Below are 20,716 nucleotides of genomic sequence, written 5' to 3' on the forward strand. Positions count from 1 at the left end.
TTGCATCTGAGCTTTATAACGCGTTTGACACATATACTTGCAATCTTTTAGATGGTCTTTTTTTCTCTCATGACATCAACACTGTTTCTATAGTAAATGAAATATATTCTTTTCTGGGTTAAGGGTCAATGTCAAAGGTGAGGTTCGACACGCGGTCACTTCTGTGAGAGTAAAGTGAAGACGATTTGTTTTTCTGAATGACAAATTTGAAGTAAAGAAACGAAATAATTCATTATGATCGCATCTTAAAATATGTGTGCCCTTTTATCCACATTAAATATTCTAAATGATAATCGGCATCAATATTTTATTACAACCATGGAAAGAATAAAATAGGTGCATTTAATCTGGAGAGGAAAAGAAGAATAAAACGTTTTTATTTAGTTGCGTAAAGTGTTTAATGTGATGAGAGAACGCTGTATTGCAAGACATTGCAAGTAAATACTTAGCTGTGGTTTACTTATTAGTGTTAATAACCGTAGTAAAATTTACTTAAAGGCTAAGCAGATTTATAGTTTATAAAAAGTTGAAATACAAACCAATTTATTATGTTAAAATGAATGTAGGTCTATTTTATAACGAAAAATACATAGAACCTTAAATAAAGATATTTCGATTTAAAATATTTAACAACAGTCTTCATTCACTGTCAAAATAAATCGGCCGTTGCGAAATGCTTTTGTTCATTTCATAGTTGTTTTTGTCTAATAAGCTGCAATTTAATAACGTGTACATATTATTTTCATAATAAATTCGTTTCATACATAAAGAAAATAATGTATTTGTTAAATTTTGAAACTTTTACGTGCAAGAATATAAATAATGTAAAACAGTGCTGCATATAAATCACCATAAATTGTGAATAGGCTCGTAATTATGTTTTCATGGCCAGTAGAGGGCTCTCCAGAACGTATAGACTGAAGTTCTCGTGTATAGACGGTGTTTGGTAAATTAATATCAGTTAAGTCAAATATTTACCTTATTTTCATTTGAGAAGTGAGATATTTAAATATAGGCTGTATATTTTATTATAGTTTTGAGATAGCAATGGTCCAGCTATTCCCTGAACATCTGATGTAAATGACATCGCAGTGAGTGATATGTTTTTTCCACAAAATGTTGATAAAAATAACCAATTGCATATTCGTTCAATTTCATTTTCTTGTATATCCTAACTGTTGCTTCATGATGTTGTAGACGATGTTGTGTTTCACGGCTACGTTTAAAGAAACAAAAGTGCGTGTTTGGTCATCAGTGACTCGGTTTATTGTATTCAAAATATTTGCCCGTGGTCGGACCTGCGCGTCGAGCTGCTGAAATTCTGGGGCGCGTGGCCCAGGTTTGCATGTGACGTCAGGCCCCCGTGACGTCAGGGCCCGTGTCTGTGTGTTGCTCTTCCCACAGGCTCCTCGGCCAGAAGTTATTAGTCAGCTCGGGACGAAGCCGTTTCCCCATTTCATTTCCTCCTCTATCGGTTTCTGCCTTAACCCTCCTGTATGGTGGATATTCTACCCCATCCTTCTTTCTTGGGTGATATGGGGGATCATTCAAAAAGTAAGTGCTGGGTGTTTACTTAAAGTTTTTTCCTTTAACTTTGAATATTGGTTATGCTTAATTAGTTTTGTTTTGTTTTTAAACCGCTCGAAAGACAGTAAGAAAAATCTTAATTTTTAAAAAAGCTCTAGAGTAGCTACTATGCTTAAATAGTCGATAAATTTCAGATTCATAATATGTACATAATTTTTTTTCTAAATTAACAAAAACATCTGCAGACAATTTTTGGTGCAGTGTCAAACACACCCGATGTCATGAACCATTATAATGCAAATACAATAGGAAAAGCATTTTCTTGTCCAGAGGCATGTGAGCATGCGTGATACACGAGCTCATATGTATACACGCTTGTAGTTATTTACACGATGGCTGTGTTTGGGGGGATTACATCGGAGGACGCTAATCCCTGCTTTCCATATCCAGAGAAGTCTGGAATCGCCATGTGTGTCGGCTGTGGGAGTCAGATTCATGATCAATACATACTACGAGTGTCCCCGGACCTGGAATGGCATGCAGCCTGCCTAAAGTGCGCAGAATGCAGTCAGTATCTGGATGAGACGTGCACTTGCTTCGTCAGAGATGGCAAGACTTATTGCAAAAGAGATTATGTACGGTAGGTGCCTTTTTTTGTCGTATTTGTGATTTCAGAGCTTTGGAATTTCGCTGGGCCTCCTTTTTAGCAGAGATTTCTGACCCAAAGTAATCCAGAGATATGAGAAAATCTTGTATGTTGATCTGGTGCAGGAAAATAGAAACTTTTTTAACCATGAACTCTTTGGTAAACAATCTTGGCTCCAGAATTTTTTTGGGGAAAATAATTGTGTTCCTGCAAAATTCCAAAAGCTTGGGATTCTTGACTTGCGTTTTTGTTTTAGCTAGTCTAACTCGTGTGTTATTATTGGAACAACACATTTTGTGTTATTTTTAACTTTAAAATATATTTATTTTAACACAAAATCAACTCATTAAAATGACACAAAAATGTGTACAATGTAAACTTTATTTAGCTAACTTTATTTTAAAGCCTGTTTTGAAATGCAGTATAATTCTCTTTACGAAATTTCTATATTGGCATATATGAATGAATATAGAATGCTCATTTGTATGCTAGAAATAGTTAACATGCACCCCTACAAAACATTTTAATCCCTGTGTAAGTCACAGCTGTAAAGATGGCATTAAAACACGACAAACATCCCATGTCACGTGTTATATTGTATTATACTCTATTAAAAATGCATTCATGAATATATCCGTATTATACTAGTGCTTACGATTATTTAGAGAAAGATTAACTGCATTGCAATGTGTATAGCGTTATTTGTACATTTGCAATGTGTTAAACAAAAAGACTTTAAGTTTATTACGTTTATGTTTTGGCCTTGCGAAATGAATTTTGAAACCAATAATAAAAAATAAGAAAATGTTTCTTCTGAAACTTACAGGCTTTTCGGGATCAAATGCGCCAAATGTAACATTGGTTTCTGCAGCAGTGATCTGGTGATGAGAGCTCGGGATAACGTCTATCACATGGAGTGTTTCAGATGCTCGGTGTGTAGCAGACATCTGCTGCCGGGAGATGAGTTCTCTCTGCGGGATGAGGAGCTGCTCTGCCGGGCGGACCACGGGCTGCTGATGGAGCGCGCATCCGCGGGGAGTCCCATCAGTCCCGGAAACATTCACTCCAACAGGCCCTTGCACATTCCAGGTAATAATACATAATAAGCCTGTAAACAATAATGATAATATAACATTGTTGCTAGCATTATTATTATTGCTACTAATAAAAGTAGGCCAACAACCAAAATTATTGTAAAATAAAGATAAATTCTAACTAATACTATAATTGTGTACAGTGTGTGAATTTTGACATGTTTTTATTTTATATGCCATGCAAAGTGGGTAAAATAATGCTAAAGGTGGTAAATTAGTCTTTTAAAGTTAACTTACTAGTTTGCCTTTAAGGCCTGCATGACAATCTGAAGGTTTTGTTTTCGTGTAAAATTACTGATAGTGGACTTGCGACTGCAGGCTGAGATTGAGGAAATTTATTTGAAACCCTTTATAGATATTGGCATAATATTTGGAAATTATGCTTGCGTTCCTGAAACGTTTAATTGTGGAAAAAAATGTTTTCCCCCACAAATGGAAATGTTTAAACATATATGTATTTTATAATTTTGTATGCGTTACATTGTATATGTTACCAGAAGATATGCAAAGAAACATTACTAGCTGGCGTGAAAAGTCATATTAAAATTAAAATGAGCTTATTTGACTAAAACATCAAGTTGAGCTGTTTCTTTAAACGTCGTTTGTTTAAACAGCACTGTAACTTCTCTAAATGTGCTGTTCGATTATTTGTCACCAGTTTACCATCATATTACTCTGTTGTACAGGCACTTATTGCCTGTTATACTTTTATATTCCTGTCGATCCTTCAACAAATTTGCACATACAGCATTAAGGCCCTAAGAGGTGTTTTGACTGGCATGCACTTGGCTACAAACCGACGCATGCATGCACAATTTAACCTTTAACAAAGCGTGCACTTCTGCAGTGTGTCTGAATAATGAAACGGCCTGTTAAAATGAAAAGTGATTTGTGTGCGTTTTATTCCAGAACCCGTGCCAGTTCGACAGCCACCTCATCGGAACCACGTCCACAAGCAGTCGGAGAAGACCACGCGTGTTCGGACAGTATTAAACGAAAAGCAGCTTCACACTCTCCGGACTTGTTATAACGCGAACCCGCGGCCGGACGCGTTAATGAAAGAGCAGCTCGTGGAAATGACCGGCCTGAGTCCACGCGTCATACGAGTGTGGTTTCAAAACAAGCGCTGCAAAGACAAGAAGAGGTCCATACTCATGAAACAACTACAGCAACAACAACACAGCGATAAAACGGTAAGATTAAAAAAAAGCCGTTTATTTATGTTGTTACTGTTGAAACCTATCTATCTATCTATCTATCTATCTATCTATCTATCTATCTATCTATCTATCTATCTATCTATCTATCTATCTATCTATCTATCTATCCAAATATCGGTCTATCGTAAATATTTATACTAATTTGCGATAATTCTTTAGTAGGCTATTATGATATAGTGTGTCTGTCTGTTTATATCTCTCTGTCTATCCATCGGTCATAAATAAACCAACTATTATTTTTGTCTATTGTTTAAAAATATTATTTTTTTCATAATGGAAAAGTTTTACTAAATAAACATATTAGGCCTCATGTGGGGTTGTCATATGTTTGTTTGTCAGTCTACATCTATCTTAAATATTACTATTGTTCTTGTTTATTATTTACTATGTATTAAAGATACAATTATAGCCTATCACTGTAAAACAAAATCTGTAGAAATTACAGTATTACTGGCAACTAGCTGCCAGTAACTTACTGTAGATTTTACATTTATGTTATTTACTGTCAACAGTTTGTTCAAAGTTATTAACAAAGTAAACATGAAACATTTTCAGTCTTTATATTCTACAGTAAGTTACTGGCAACCAGCTGCATAATTACAGCAAATGTTTTACACACAAAAAACAATATGCTATCTATCTATCTATCTATCTATCTATCTATCTATCTATCTATCTATCTATCTATCTATCTATCGTTGCATTGTCATGTTTAATGATTTCGTTGTACATCTTTTTATTCTTGTTATTAGTTATGATTCGACACGTGTATTATTAGTGTTAGGCTGTTTAATTGAAATGTGATAGGTGTCGCTAAGGGTTTTCCTCTTGTTACCTCGTGCAGAATCTTCAGGGTCTCACGGGAACGCCTCTGGTGGCAGGCAGCCCGATTAGACATGACACCACAGTGCAGGGAAATCCTGTAGAGGTTCAAACCTATCAGCCTCCATGGAAAGCCTTAAGCGAGTTTGCCTTACAGAGTGACCTGGACCAGCCGGCTTTTCAACAGCTGGTAAGGACAAAGACTACCACTTATCAGTGCATCACGTTTAGTTTTGTATTCAATTAACTGCGTAGTTAAAAAATAATTCCTGTTTTTTAAGGCGATGATATTGAGGTTTGATGATTTAAGCACTTGCTTCTGACAGTTGGAGGTGTTATGCATGCTTTACTGTGTATAGTGTGTTTTTGGGCCTTATCTCAACATGATTTAATTGCTTAATCGGTTGCTGTCCACCAGATAACAATAGCCAGCACATTACCAGAAACCCAAAGAGACCATTATAGTTTCCATTATAACCATTCAATTCATTAGATCTTTTGTGATGGTTTCAATTGTTTGTTTTTAATTCAGAAAAAAAAATGACACCCACATATAGCCTACTTGCGCTGTGATTTTTGTAATAATCTAAGTAATATACAGACACGTGCAAAGTTGTTGATGTACGCAAAACTCTTCATTTCATTCAAACTTAAATGTGAGATGTACATTAATCCCGAATTAATCGACCAACTCTTCATCCTTCCACAGGTTTCATTTTCCGAATCGGGCTCGTTGGGTAACTCGTCGGGCAGTGATGTGACCTCGTTGTCATCCCAGTTACCCGACACTCCCAACAGCATGGTGCCCAGTCCCGTGGAGACGTGAGAGGTCACGGGAGACTCCAGCCCCAGCATGCCCTCACCCACCCTGCATGAAAACCCATCACCTCACCGCCAGCTCGAACGGGGAAAGGGATTAACCGAGATGGATTTAAACAGTTTGCCAAACGGAGGAAGCCGACCAAGCGACTTTGGGCTTTTCAGACGTGTTACAAAACTGTTTTTGAAGCATTCGGACCGTATACCGAGGATGTCAAACGGAATATGAACACATAATTTGAGTTTTGACTCAACAAAAACAGCAGTCTTAACAGTGTTTATTCAAAGACCATCATTGTGTAGCTTTATCAACAAGTGGTCTTTCCTTATAAAACGAGACATGGGCCACTTTTGTCTCAGTGCGCATGATCTTCGAAGATGTATAAAAAGTGAGCTGTAAAATATTTTATCTTAACGAATGGAGGACAGATTGTATAAACTTCTCGAGTAAAAAAGTAAGTTATTATTATTTATTGTCAGGACAACCGTCCATACCAAAAACTGAGAAATTATCTTAATAAACGACCTTAAATGCTGTTTATGTCTGAGAAACCCTGCATGCAAAGAGAACTATATCATGTTACATTTACATATCCTTTTTTATTAGAAAAATATTTCAGTTACTGAAAATAACTGACAAATGATCTGGCGAAGACAACAGGAGCAACGTGAACAGAATTAAATAGCCAACAGTGTCATGATATCTGAATTTATTCAGCTGAGAAACTGGAAATTTTGTTCTGGCTTTTTATCAAATTACACTACAGAAATGAACCAGTTTATTGTTACTTGACTGTCTGGATAATCTTTTTGCTGACATTACACGTTGTGTTTCCATATACGCATATCCTACACACCAAGGTCATTTCAGGGGTTTTTAAGTCCTCACAATTATTTTATATTTACTATTTGACTACAGAGTAAAATGTTTTTGAGGTTAAATATTGCGTGAATAAGTACTCACTCACTTTAAAATAATCGAATCATTTAAAACAATCGACTCTTAAAAAATAAATCTTTCATAATATTGGTATCCTTCAAAATAATCAAATCGATTATATTTAAATATTTGTATATTCAAGGTTATAAATCACCAATAAGGATGAGAAATAATCCTAAAATGATTTTTAAAATGTATTTTTAAGACAAAAAAGTATTTTCTGCAGACAAACACTCATGTATTTGGTTTATATAAACAACATTTTCATGTCTTCTTATCTCTATTATGCCCATCCTCTGCTCACAGCCTTGGTCTTGAGTCTATAAGGTGATTCACAGATCTCTGATCCATCACATTCAGCCCTAAATACAGAGGCTACAACAGCCACTCATGTATCAATGAATGCAAATCTATCTATCTCACCGACCGGATACTGAGTGACTCATTGAAGCCCCAGCAGGCTCGTGCAGTGATCAATCTCGTGTTGCTCGTAAAGCTGTGAGTCTAGACGGAGGACAGGGATCGGCGGCCTCTTATCTGCGTTCGGCATCACCTGCAAACGAAGCACAACAAACCCGAAGCCACCTCTCTGTTAACGGGACCCCCTTTCGGCAAGCGCACCCTTGCGTATCCGGGCTTTATTTTCATTCCGGGTCAAAAGATAGCCGCTGGACATCAGCAAATCAGAGTGAAATCACTGCGGGCCGTTTTGTCAAGATAATCCCTAAAGTTTGTCTCAGATAATGCATCTCTAGTAAGGATAATCGCTAAAACTATTCAAATACCTGACTTTCGTTTCTTCAGTTTTATGCGCCGTTCAAAATTTGTTTTATAGATAATTTCAGTCTTAGCTCTCTCTTGTCTATTGATTTAGGCTATGTATATAAATGGTTATGACTGGGAAAAATTTAGGAACCTTAAAAAAGGTTCTTCGGGGTGTATGGTTCCATAAAGAACCTCTAACAAATCTTTCTGCTGTATAAATGATTTTATTTGTAGTGTAGTTTCTATAAAATGTGAGGAAAACATGTTTTTAGAACCTTAGACTGGGTTATTTGTGGAACCACAAGGTTCTGTAGCATTGGAAAGAAGAACCGCTTTTGGCACCTACATTATTGAATTAAACTGATTGATCGCCATCAAAACATTGACATCATTGATCACGCGTCCACTATATGACATTGCGGATCTACACAAAATCGTCAATAGATGTAACGTGTGCTGAGTGTTTTTATAAAATCAAATGGCTTTAATGCGTTTGTTTCATGTTTCCAAAGTCTAAAACATAATATTTTGCTGCAAGAATTCGCATTAAAAATGCGAATTTACTTGAATTTATAAAAAAATTATTTTATATCATTTTAAGAGTATCTCAATCGTCTTTAAAATCCACAAATCGTATCTAAGACGGACTTTAATCAAAGTAAAATATAAATCAGCCCTAATATTAGATCATTTTAAAAATGATGAACTGGTAGGCTACTTAGTGTAGATTTCATTCTGAAAAATTAAACCGTTATTGTGAACATTAAAATGATCAAATACATTTTTTACTTTCTCTAAACGACAGCTCTATTTGCTTACATAAATGCATTTGGATAGTTGCTTTAGGGAGAAATAACGATTCAGATGTCATGACCAGAGGTCAAGAGTTACATCTCGGTTCAAATTCCGTCCCTAATTCAATAATTTAGCTATAATTAAATAAACGCACACTTAAGCCAAGTTCATGTTTGTGCAAAACAAATCTTTAAATTCTTTACAAATTACAGCTCGGTCTTTGTCTGTCAGATTTATTCTACAAGTGTACAGAAAATATTTAGTTTTAAATCTTATTTGTAACTATTCAATAAACATAAATATTTAACAGTTAACATTAATTTGACGGTCCGCTTTATTCAGTTTTAGTTTTAAGTCGAATGTTAGCTATCAATAAAAAAGGAATTTACTACACATTCAAACGAAATACTTCATATCCAAATATTTTAGATGATGACACACCAGACACAAGAAAAAGGCAAAACATCCAGATATTTAGTTTCAGGTTGATTTAGCTTATTTATGTTGCGCTTTATACAATACAAATAGATTTAAAACGAACCATAAAAATAAATAACGGTAAATGGTACAAATTCAGAGCCGAACTGTAAAAATATCGAATAACCTAAAAATACTGCTTATTGTGTTTTTAAAAAATAATGCAAACGTCAAAGTTAGTAAAACATATTGTTTTATTTAATTGGCAACCACATATAAAGCCATTTAAAGCCGATAAATATGATTTATTTTAATATTAATATATATATACATTATTTCAATTTTACTAAGCATCGAAACTAACAGCTTGTATATTAAATGTCTTTAAACTGTCAGAAATCTTTATTAATATATAAAATGACATAGTATTAAATTACATATTAAAACAGAGTTAATCTTAATAATTGTTTAAAAGTAAACGATTTTATATTTCGCGAAGAAAATGATATATTTTATATCAGACACTTCATTGGCATGTCCTGGGATATATTGTTGCAAACTCCACATCTGTATCTTTAAATGTTAGCCAATATTTCGACATCAGAAACACTTTATCCAAGTCTTCTTTTTCAAAACTGAATTTGCTTTGAAACATCAGTCCAATTAAATTTTCTTAAACAAGAAAAATATTTCACTACACTCGAAACAAATTCAGCAAACAAATTTCGCATCTAAAAACGTTTATAAATCATAAAAAAAGCAAAGTAACGCAAGTGCAAGTTCCCTGTCATGCAAGTTCACGTCGACCTGCCAAAACCATAAGAATGTCAAGATCTCATATGGTCGTGGAATAGCAAATAGTGGAATTGCTCTATAAAAACAGCCAGCAAATCACTGCCGAGCCTATTCAAGTTGTCAAATATATATTCTTAAAGTCTCACATAAAATGCAAAATAGCTAAATCTAAAAGTAATAGTTGAAAATTTCTCAGTAGCCAACCTAAGTAACCCTAATGCTTTTTCCTCTCATATATTAACACATTTATATTCAGATCTGGAGCAGGAGTGATGGTAAAGGTGGTTCTGAGCCGAAAGGCTCCAGCTTGTGTTGACACATTAGTATATTGAATGACTCAGAGGCAGTGGTGTGTAGATGTGAGTCACACAGGTACAGAAAAAGACAGAAAGAAAGTACAGATCGAGAGATGAGGACCGAAAAACAGTGGGCTGATTGTAGTGCCCCATGGGCGTCTGGTTAGAAGCCCACAACCCTTTATATACAACACAATTTACCCCAAAAAGTCAAGTTTTAGGTCTTTCAACAAATATATAATCGAGATATACTCATTTAAAGATCTCAGTGAAATATGTTGCCCTTATTGGAAACGTTTGAAAGATTGTAATTGATCCATCCCCAAAAGGAATTCGGACATTTTTACCATGCTATTGAAACACGACTATGTCTGTAAGCAGGGTAAATGTGTAGATATTGTAATGTTTTGGATGAACAATCGAGAGGGCGTTCACTATAAACATCATTTCTTGTTTTGTGGAAAAATGAGGGAAAAAAACCCTAAAACAAACAAACCCGAATGTGCATTATTAAATATTTTATTAAAGTTGTCACGGGACATCCAGTTTTCTTCAATCAAACTCTTTTTAAGTGCTTCAATGCTCACAAACACATCTATAAAGGAGCAAAAAGTGTGCTGAATATATTTTTAAGGGTGTATAAATTAGAGTATAAAAACAAAGGAAAGAAACTAAACAACCAAACATATTTAACAAAAAGAATAATATGTCAGCAACAAGACATCATTTTCCTTTCTATGCATTTTAACAGATGAGGTAACTCGTCATTCTACAGTATATAAATTAAATAAGAGCTTATGTTTATTCTACTGTACGTCACTGTCCGAATGCATTTTTTATTTACAAACAATACAACACCCACAAAAGTCAAATCGAAAGTTTAGAAAGATTTTCATGCTGTACATCTCTTCATTATCATCACGAATGCAAAAAACACCATCTATTTGTAAACATGTTCTATTGCTCACAACTATTTGCGCGAATTCATTGAAGTTCTTTAAAGTTAAACAATGTAATTAATGTGCAGTATCCGCATAAAGATTGATTTTAGCCCCAACTAAAGTTATTGGTAAGTCTGATTACAAGTTATGTGTGCCGTGAATCCCTTCCAGTACACTTTTTGTATTGCAGGGCTTACTACCAACGTTGGCAATCTCACTCCTCCTGCTTCTTGAGGAAGAACTGTAGTGCGGCGTCCCATTGATCTCTTGGGAATCGGTTGGCGAGGTCGCAGTAGTCCAGAGGAGCCCAGCCCTTGTCTGATGGAGAAAGACAGAGCTTTGTAACTGACAAAGGAAACGAAGAATTAAGAGGTGTTCCTGAATCGATGCCTTCTTTTGTGAGCACTAAAACCCTTTTAAATTTTTGGCGAAGTAATAGAAGATAAAACAAACCATTGGCAAATCAATATGACAGTAAGAACAACAAATGCATTTGATGCGACGGCATGCCGCATTAACCAGACAAAAGCATGAAATGTTTTCTAATGCCCCTATGCAATGTGTGATGCGTGTACTACTTAAGTGCATTTTGTTTAGTTCCAACGCTTATGGGTAAAATCAAGCACGCATTTACTGTAAAAGCAAAGATCTGTCGTCGCGAGAAATGACACGTTTCACCTTGTGGATATGTTTTCGAACAAGGTCAAACACGGCAAATAGTGTGGTTAAAATCTCACCTGGTTGTGAAGCCCTGCTGTCCGATTGGCTGTCGCTGGTGGCACAGTCCTGGAATAGAGAAAACCAAATCAAACCGGATACATTTTATACGTTATCCCCGCCCCAGACGGCTAGCTTAGAGAGAGGGGAAAGCATGTTGTTTTAAGAAAATATGTGCATATCCCAGCCGCAATTTCGGAGTTGGTACTTTATAGAATGAAAAAATTATTCAAAAAATTTACATTTACAAACGATCTGATCGTAATTTGACTATGGCAGCGAAATAAAAGTACAAATATTGAAATTAAAGTAAATGGGAAGCCAATGGAACAAATTTGGCCTAAGATTACCTGTTTGTCCAAACCATTGAGATGAAAAAAACCCAAGCTAACATTATTTTTATTTGTGTTTTACTGTTTTCTGCATAAAATCATCCTACATAATGTAAAGAACATTCAGAAAAAAAATAACATTGATATCTAAAATATTGACTGGGTGAGGTCATGTCAAAGATTCAAAGCAAACCTTGATGTTCCTAATCTCAAAATTATATCGAGAATTTTGACTGGATTTCACTATTGGGTTATGCGTTGAATCACCCAGCACTTGGGTTAAATCACCCCAGCTGAGTTAATTTATAACCCAGTCAGTTCAATATGTACCCAACAATAACCAAAAATTTTTAAAGTGTAGTAAACAGTGCGTTTTCCCCCTAAACACTAGCAAGCACTGCTCCCTTTCTATAATCCCATCTACAAGATAACATCAATTAGTGATATTATCTAAATCTTTTGTTTTTCTTTCTTTCTTTTCTAACGGCTAGCTTACAGAAATTAGAAAGCATGTAGTAGGAAAATAACCTGCAACCTCGGAGTTGGTACTGCACTTTTACGAATAAATAAACGAATGAGACAAAGTCATAGCAGTTCATTTGTTAATGCACATTTTTCAAAATGTCAGTAATGTAAACCTTCAGTTAAAGGATTAGTCAATTTTCTTAAAAAAATCCAGATAATTTACTCACCACCATGTTCATCCAAAATGTCGATGTCTTTCTTTGTTTAGTCAAGAAGAAATTATGGTTTTTGTGGAAAACATTCCAGGATTTTTCCCACTCTAATGGACTCCAATGGACCCCAACACTCAACAGTTCCAATGCAGTTCAAAATTGCAGTTTCAAAGGACTCCCAAACGAGGCATAAGGGTCTTATCTAGCGAAACGATTGTCATTTGTGGCAAGAAAAAAAAAATGCACTTTTGAACCACAACTTCTCTTCTTCCCCCAAGTAATTGCATAATGACGTGGACATTTGCGGACCATTTTAAACAATAAACTGACACAAAGACATTAACTAGTATCATTCGACATACAACAACGTTGTAACGGTCCTCTTTCTCCACACCTGTAAACACTGGGGCGTAGTTTCCCATACGTCATCTGTGACCTCTTGACGTGATGACGTATTACGCGAGGTCACGCTGGCGTGTCACAGAACCGGAGGAAAACGAGAAGTTGTGGTTTAAAAGTGCATTTTTTTGTCTTGTCAAAAATGACAATCGTTTCGTAGATAAGACCCTTATGCCTCGTTTGAGATCGTTTAGAGTCCTTTGAAACTGCAATTTTAAACTGCATTAAGAAGTGTTGGGGTCCATTAAACTCCATTAAAATGAGAAAAATCCTCAAAAAACATAATTTCTTCTCGACTGAACAAAGAAAGACATCAACATTTAAGATGACATGGTGGTGAGTAAATTATCTGGATTTTTTTTTACGAAAATGGACTAATCCTATTTTTTTTAAATCAAGAAACAACCCAATTTTTACTTTAATTCTGAACCTTAAATAGATAAGGCTTCTGTCAGTGCCTTGTCTTTCTATTGCTTGAATTCGCCGTCTTTGCTGGAGTAAGAGTAAATCTTTCCTCAAGTAAAGGCAGCAGTGGTGTAGTGTGGGAAGTCACGTCAGGATGAAGATGAAGAGAGAGGGTGTTTACAAGAGGCTCAAGTAGTGGCAGGTAAATCCACTCATACAGACAGAGGAAACCATCCATCTGTGAGATGAAAGCTGCTTCATTTGGGGTGGAAAGGGGGGCAGTTTAGGTGAAAAACAAATAAAGAAAGGAGAAATAGAAAATAGGAAGGGTTTGATATTGATAGTATCACAGATTGATGCATCCAGTAGTAAGGAGGATTATGAGATGTGGGATATTTTATTATATTAGTTGATCAGCATTTTTATTAGTTTGAACTACAAAACATGTGATATCTATTCCAGTGGACGCAGAATTTGAAGGGGTTAAACAAAAAATTATGTAGACTCTAAAAAAGCTGTGTAATTTTCAACCCAGCATTGGGTAAAAAAGAGACAAACCGAGCCATTGGGTTACAACAACCCAGCAATTTGGGTTAAAACAGCATCGAATAGGTTAAATGGCTGGATTTGTCCCTTTTTGAACCCCTTTGAACCCCTACAATATGAAATAAATATGGAGGTAAATATGAAATATGGACAAACCCAACTGCTGGGTTAAATTAACCTACAAAATTACCATATCTGACCCAACCCATCATAGGTTAAATTACAAACCAACTGGCTGGATTTGTCCCTTTTTGAGCCAACGCTGGGTTGAAAATAACCCGTTTTTTGTTTTTTTGTTTTGTTTTTTTGAGTCTAACTGATTTGCCACTGCACTTAAAAATGCTGATTTATTTCAACCAATGGATGGGTAAAATATATACAAACCCAAATGTCGTGTTATTTGTCCCAAATCATCATAGTATAGATTAATTTGAACCCAAACAAGTTTTAAAACCCTTTACCATTGTTTGGACAAACAGATGTTAACTGTTTTGACATTTCACTTAAAGGATTAGTCAATTTTCTTAAAAAAATGCAGATAATTTACTCACCACCATGTCATCCAAAATGTCTTTCTTTGTTCAGTCTTTATACAAGAAAAATAAAAAATATGCACTTTTAAACCACAACTTCTCGTCTAGGTCCGGTCCTGTGATGAGCCAGCGTGACCTCACGCAATACGTCATCACGTCAAGAGGTCACAGAGGACGAACGCGAAACTACGACCCAGTGTGGAGAAAGAGGACCGTTCCGACGTTGTATGTCGAATGATACCAATTAATGTCTTTGTATCAGTGTATTTTTTAAAATGGTCCGCAAATGTGCGTTTCGTATATGTAACACGTGACCTTTCTTCATCACTAGCATAAATGTGAGGTCACGCTGGCTCGTCACACAGCAGGAGAAAGAAGAGAATTTGTGGTTTAAAGTGCATATTTTTTATTTTTTGTGTAAAAAATGACAATCGTTTCGCTAGATAAGACCCTTATGCCTTGTTTGAGATCGTTTAGAGTCCTTTGAAACTCCGCTGAAAAAAACTGTTAAGTGTTGAGTTAAGTGTTAAGTGTTGGGTTCTATTAAAGTCCATTAAAATGAGAAAAATCCTGGAATGTTTTCCTCAAAAAACATAATTTCTTCTCGACTGAACAAAGAAAAACATCAACTTTTTGGATGACATGGTGGTGAGTAAATTTTTTTTTTTTAAGAAAATGGACTAATCCTTTAAAAAAAATGATTTGGATGGCTAAAATATGGACAAACCCAAATTTTGGTCTAAATTAACATACAAAATTGCCATATCTAACCCAACCCATCATAGGTAAATTTTAACCCAACTGGCTGGGTTTATCCCTTTTTGAGCCATTGGGTTACAACAACACAGCATTTTGGGTTCAAACAACACAGCATAGATTAAATTACAAACCAACTGGCTGGATTCTTCCCTTTTTGAGCCAACGCTGGATTGAAATAACCCAGCATATTTTTTTGGAAAGTAACTGATTTGCCACTGCACTTAAAAATACAGGTCTGTTTCGACCCATGGATGGGTAAAATATGCACAAACCTAAATGTTGTGTTATTTGTCCCAAACCATTATACTGTAGAATCATTTTGTAGATTAAGTTTTTTTCAGCATTTTTAAGTGAAGTGGCAAATCAGTTACACTTAAAAAAGCTGGGTTATTTTCAACCCAGGGTTGGCTCAAAAAGGGCAAGTTTTAAACCCTTGTTTGGACAAACAGATAGTCCCATATTACACTTTTGCCATTGGTTCTTATAGGTTATAGAGAATTGAGCTGGCAATGCAAAGTAACACTCATCTGATAAAAAGAAAAAATGCATGGCTTGAATGCACTGCAAGTTACTTTGAATAAAAGTGTCGGCCAAATGCATAAATGTGGTTTAATGCAGGGGTTTTCAAAAATTGAAGGGGTCCCTAGAAAATTTAAAGGGGAGGAATATAAAGCAAAAGTTTTACTATTTACTACTGTTTAAATTATTTTATAAAAATATGGATATATATTTGGGAAAAGTGGTCCTTCAAAATCAAAATTTGACAACCCCTGGTTTAATGTACTGCAGTTAGGACTAAAAATGTATTTGTAATACACAGGGTGTTATTACAGTATTTATACCACGGGGCTGTTGAATGCTTTATTCTGATTGGTTGAGAAATGTTAAATGGGTGTTGATTATTTTTCTGTAAACCTAACTTTTTAAAAATAGGTCCCATAGCAACTGTGGTATAAGAGGAATAATTGACTTATTTGAATTATTTATTAAAAAAAAAACACATCCAGATCGCATCGTGCCGCATTACCACCTTGGATGTGCATTATTTTCAAATAATTAAAAGGAATAGTAATTAAAATTATTATTCCTTACATAATTATTAACAGTAACGATTGGTCTAATGAATTTGACACTGAATTGCCAAACATGCGTGTAATAATATAGTTTGTGAATGAAGATGCGAGTAAGTGGTGTGAAGGTCAATACCTGTATAAAAGTGGCCAGCAGCACACAGCTCATTTCTTGTTGCAGGATGACTTTGTTCTGCTGGTTATTGTAGCATGCGCAGATGAGCGATGGGAAGAGCACTCGGATGAGTCGCGGGTGGCTGAAATACTGGAACGGCAGCTGACACAGTTTCTGCAGCACGCTGGGCTGCCGGCCAGACTGCACGATCACCTGGAACACACACGGCGACATGCACACAACAACCAGTGAGGCCAAAGCCACAGTCAGCTGTAAATCAACCCGCCCCTCGCTGCCCGTCCCACACGTAAATCTGCCACTAAAACAACACAAACAGCCATTAAGAGGAGAAATAGAGGGCACTGCCTCCCGGCGTACAATTACACTCCATAAAACACATGACAGGGATGCCTCATCCACTTCTGAACGTACGCGGGTTCAGATCCGCCCAGCGCGAAATGACAGGAAGCTGACGAATGTCGATCGCTGATAGATGTTCTCGTGCCGAGGATCATCTGTGCTGTATTACAGTCTCGGTGCGCAGAAATGAGTGTTTGCGGGTCAGATTTTGGAGCCGAAACAAGCAAACAGGGCCAGTCCCACTTTAATAAATGAAGTAATACCCGGAATGGAGTTCATACCGGGCCACCTTTCATTTATCACCGCTGTCAATCAAAACTGTAAGTCCAGCCCCAGGAATTAAAACCAAATCACAAGAGGCCTTTTCTGATTAATTAAACACCGTGCCTCGGATGGGAAAATGGGGAAAAGCTACAAGCTTACGAAGAGGTTCGGGAGCATGGGAAGGGAACCAGGCAGTCAGAAGGTCACCACAGTAAATCCTGACTGAAAGAGGGATTTGGGGGAAATAAAGAGGAGGGGCATTAAACAGTACAGGTACATGCATCCGTCGATTGACCCCAAACCGCCATGGGGTGGGCGTGGTGATGGTTTTGGGAAAAAGGGTGACATAAATTATCAGGATTTACAAGATTTTAAAAAATACTCTTAACAATACTTTCCAGAGCACGCTCTGCTTTAATAATACCCTTCGAGGGTTTAAGAGCACGATAAACAAAGTGATAACTCACCTCTTTTATCGTTTAACAGGAGAAGCTCCTTAAAACGCAACGTTCTACAGCAGCGTTCAAAGGCTTCGGGCCCATGTCGCTCCGCATTAAGAAATGTTTAAAGATACCTCGCAGAAACGACTGAAACAAGCCACCGTGGAGCCATTTAATGGCCCCTTTAGAGCAAAAGTATAGACTGGTCTCGAATCATCCGGCACGTATTGCATATTAATGCTGGAATGAACGGACTTCATGCGCTACCAATGCGGCATCATCGAAATAATTCAAAAAGATCTGCTTGTTTTCGGAAAGATCTGCGTAGTGTCAGAAAAGGGTGAGATGAAAATGCCAAGATGTAAAAAGTACAGAATCAATCTCTTCCATCGTTTCTGGACAACACGAGGGAGTGCGAGAGATATCACTGTATTTCTTATCATTAATGAGATGGTTAAACCAGATTTATGAGCACTTGGCACCTTTCCCTCAAAACCTGGGGATTGAGTGATTCGGACAATGAGCGGAATCATGCGTCACAAGTCGAGAAGTTGAACATTCGCCACACAACTGGGAGATTCTCACGAAATTAGACTTATGAGGTGTCGTGAAACATTTAGATAAAAATGTAAATGCAAAGTAAGAGTATCAAAATAAGAAGCATCAGTTATAAACATCTCTTCACGTACTATTTTGCACATGATTTCAAATGACATCATACAAACCAATTTTTTTTCCACATTTAAGGGGAACATTTTCATTACCGCTACATGTCCATGACTGGATTTGGGTTCTTTGACATGGAAATATTTAAAATTAAAAAATCTAAAAAATAAAAAGCTTCAGTGCATGTTATACTATAAACATTTACAGTAAAGAAACATGTGGTATTTGTGATCATTGGTAAATGTAGAGACATAATAAGGAATATAAATGACCAATTTTCTCATCCTCCGCAACAATTTTCAATCATTGTTTAAGCCCTCAATGAACTAACATTTTTTAAAAAAAAATGTTGGAAGGGACATAATTGACTGTGACACTCAAGATGGCTACCAGCTAAGCAGTTCTTATTTTTTCTCTCCAGTTAAAAGTTAAAATTTTGTTTGTCATAGTACCTAGACAACTTTTTTAGTTCTCATTACCGAAACATGAGTTTGTAAATGCATATATTTAATGTAATATCATGTTGCGGTAATGATCATTTTTGTTAATGATAATCTAAAAAAATGTAAATAATTCTATAGAAAATATTTTAAATCTTCTAAAAATAAGTTCAGACCTTAATCTTATATGTGCAAAAAAATTGGCTTCAAGGGCTTTTTAAAAATTCTGATGCTGGACACCTTCTAAATCTGGATTTCGTGAGAATCACCCAACTTTTTATGTGAACTTGCATTGTGTAATCAGAATTTTTGTTTACAAACATAAGCATTTAATTGCGTTACAAATTATTTAAACAAATTCGTTCTGTGCGCGTTTCGTGAACAAGCCCAAATGCGAGTGTTTTAGTCTATGGGGGTTGCGCCCACAAATCACGTACCCATCTCATAATCCTTCAGCTCGCGGTGCTTCATCTTCACACGCCTAAACAACGTGTCCCCCTCAAGTGTCCGCAGGGGAAACGTACAGAGGTTACCTCCGGCCCCAACCCAAGCCGTAAACTCACCCCCCCACCCGGCTGAAGTAATGACCCTGCCCCTTACCGGCCCCAAACTTGGATTAGGAGCTTGGCCAAGTCATCCAGTACCAGTGTCTGCCGAGGTATCCATTCAGTCATTGACATCATAAAAGCAACGGCAGGCGTTTGAACTTGCGATGCTGACTCGCCCTCCTCCCCCGTTTTAACACAGATGGCCATAAAGTAAGGAAGCGATGGGGTCGAGCGTCTAGTGTTGTCTCAAGTAGAGAGGCGCTGGTGTTTTCAAACAGGGCCGTTTTTTTACGGGCGGCCCGTTACATAACTCCCGGCCTGTCAACTCGAGACAAAGGAAGCGTAAAGTTAACGCAGCGAAACGCAAACATGCACGCTCCAAGCGGCTCGGGGCGAGGAGGAAGGAGACCTGCGAGTCGGAGTTTGTTCTTTGATGAAAAGTGGATAAGGTGGAGGAGAGATGAATGCCGACAGTTAAATTGATGGGCGCTACGACACACGGAGCCACGGCGCGTCTTTGTAAAAACAGATAAAAGATATCGGACATGAGGGCTGGATGCAAATTCAACAGTTCATTTATAATATAATTATGTTGTAAGATGACTCGTGTGCAAATACCACAAACTGTTGTGAGTTTCAGGGATGCCATTTCTACACAGAAAATAAAGTCATTTCTTGGTTACTAAAATTGCTATAAAAGAAAAATGGTCAGCCACTGAAAACCCACAAAGTAAGAGTATCAAAATAAGAAGCATACAGTTACAAACATCTCTTCATGTACTATTTTGCATATGATTTCAAATGACATACAAACCAATTTTGTTGTTTTTTCCACAATTAAGGAGTAAAATTTCATTACCGCAACGTGTCCAAGACTGGATTTGGGTTCTTTAACATGGAAATATTTATAATTAAAAACTCTAAAAAATAAAAAGCTTCAGTGCATGTTATGGTATAAACATTTACAGTAAAGAAACATGTGGTATTTGTGATCATTGGTAAATGTAGTGACAATAGTAAGGAATATAAATGTGTCTCATCCTCCGCAACAATTTTCAATCATTGTTTAAACCCTAAAGGAACCAATATTTTCAACAACAAAAAAAATTGTTGAAAGTGTAATTGACTGTGACACTCAAGATGGCTAGCAGGTAAGGAGTTCTTATTTTTTCTCTCCAGATTGAATTTTTGTTTGTCATAGTACCTAGACAACTTTTTAGTTCTCATTACCGAAACATGAGTTTGTAAATGCATATATTTAATGTAATATCATGTTGCGGTAATGATCATTTTTGATAATGATAATCTAAAAACATTTTTAATAATTCTACAGAAAATATTTTTAAATCCTCTAAAAATAATGGTTAT

General features: G+C 36.3%; 2 protein-coding genes across 8 annotated transcripts in view; one reads left to right on the forward strand and one right to left on the reverse strand.

Moving 5' to 3' along the window:
• Positions 1-743: 743 nt before the first annotated feature.
• isl2a (ISL LIM homeobox 2a) lies at positions 744-6,665 on the forward strand. 2 transcript variants are annotated; one of them, XM_055191809.2, is made up of 6 exons: positions 744-1,554; positions 1,978-2,167; positions 3,045-3,262; positions 4,177-4,460; positions 5,332-5,499; positions 6,019-6,665. In XM_055191809.2, the coding sequence occupies exons 1-6, from the start codon at positions 1,497-1,499 to the stop codon at positions 6,133-6,135; spliced, it is 1,035 nt and encodes a 344-aa protein (XP_055047784.1). In that variant the 5' UTR covers positions 744-1,496; the 3' UTR covers positions 6,136-6,665. The 2 variants fall into 2 exon arrangements, with proteins under 2 accessions (XP_055047784.1, XP_055047783.1); XM_055191808.2 differs by having other exon boundaries at positions 749-1,554; positions 3,000-3,262.
• A 3,974-nt stretch (positions 6,666-10,639) lies between these two features.
• Positions 10,640-20,716, reverse strand: part of scaper (S-phase cyclin A-associated protein in the ER) — a 146,632-nt gene continuing 136,555 nt past the window's right edge. For 4 of the 6 annotated variants that reach the window (XM_055191842.2, XM_055191839.2, XM_055191841.2 and 1 more), the window contains 3 exons: positions 16,652-16,843; positions 11,815-11,863; positions 10,640-11,422 (listed from right to left, as the gene is read on the reverse strand). In XM_055191842.2, coding sequence (XP_055047817.2) covers positions 11,292-11,422; positions 11,815-11,863; positions 16,652-16,843 — 372 coding nt within the window. In that variant the 3' untranslated portion in view covers positions 10,640-11,291. The remainder of the gene's footprint in view (positions 11,423-11,814; positions 11,864-16,651; positions 16,844-20,716) is intronic. The other 2 variants (XM_055191840.2, XM_055191844.2) reach the window with 1 other exon arrangement.

The sequence above is a fragment of the Misgurnus anguillicaudatus genome, chromosome 6 (assembly GCF_027580225.2).
Source record: "Misgurnus anguillicaudatus chromosome 6, ASM2758022v2, whole genome shotgun sequence".
NCBI lineage: Eukaryota > Metazoa > Chordata > Actinopteri > Cypriniformes > Cobitidae > Misgurnus > Misgurnus anguillicaudatus.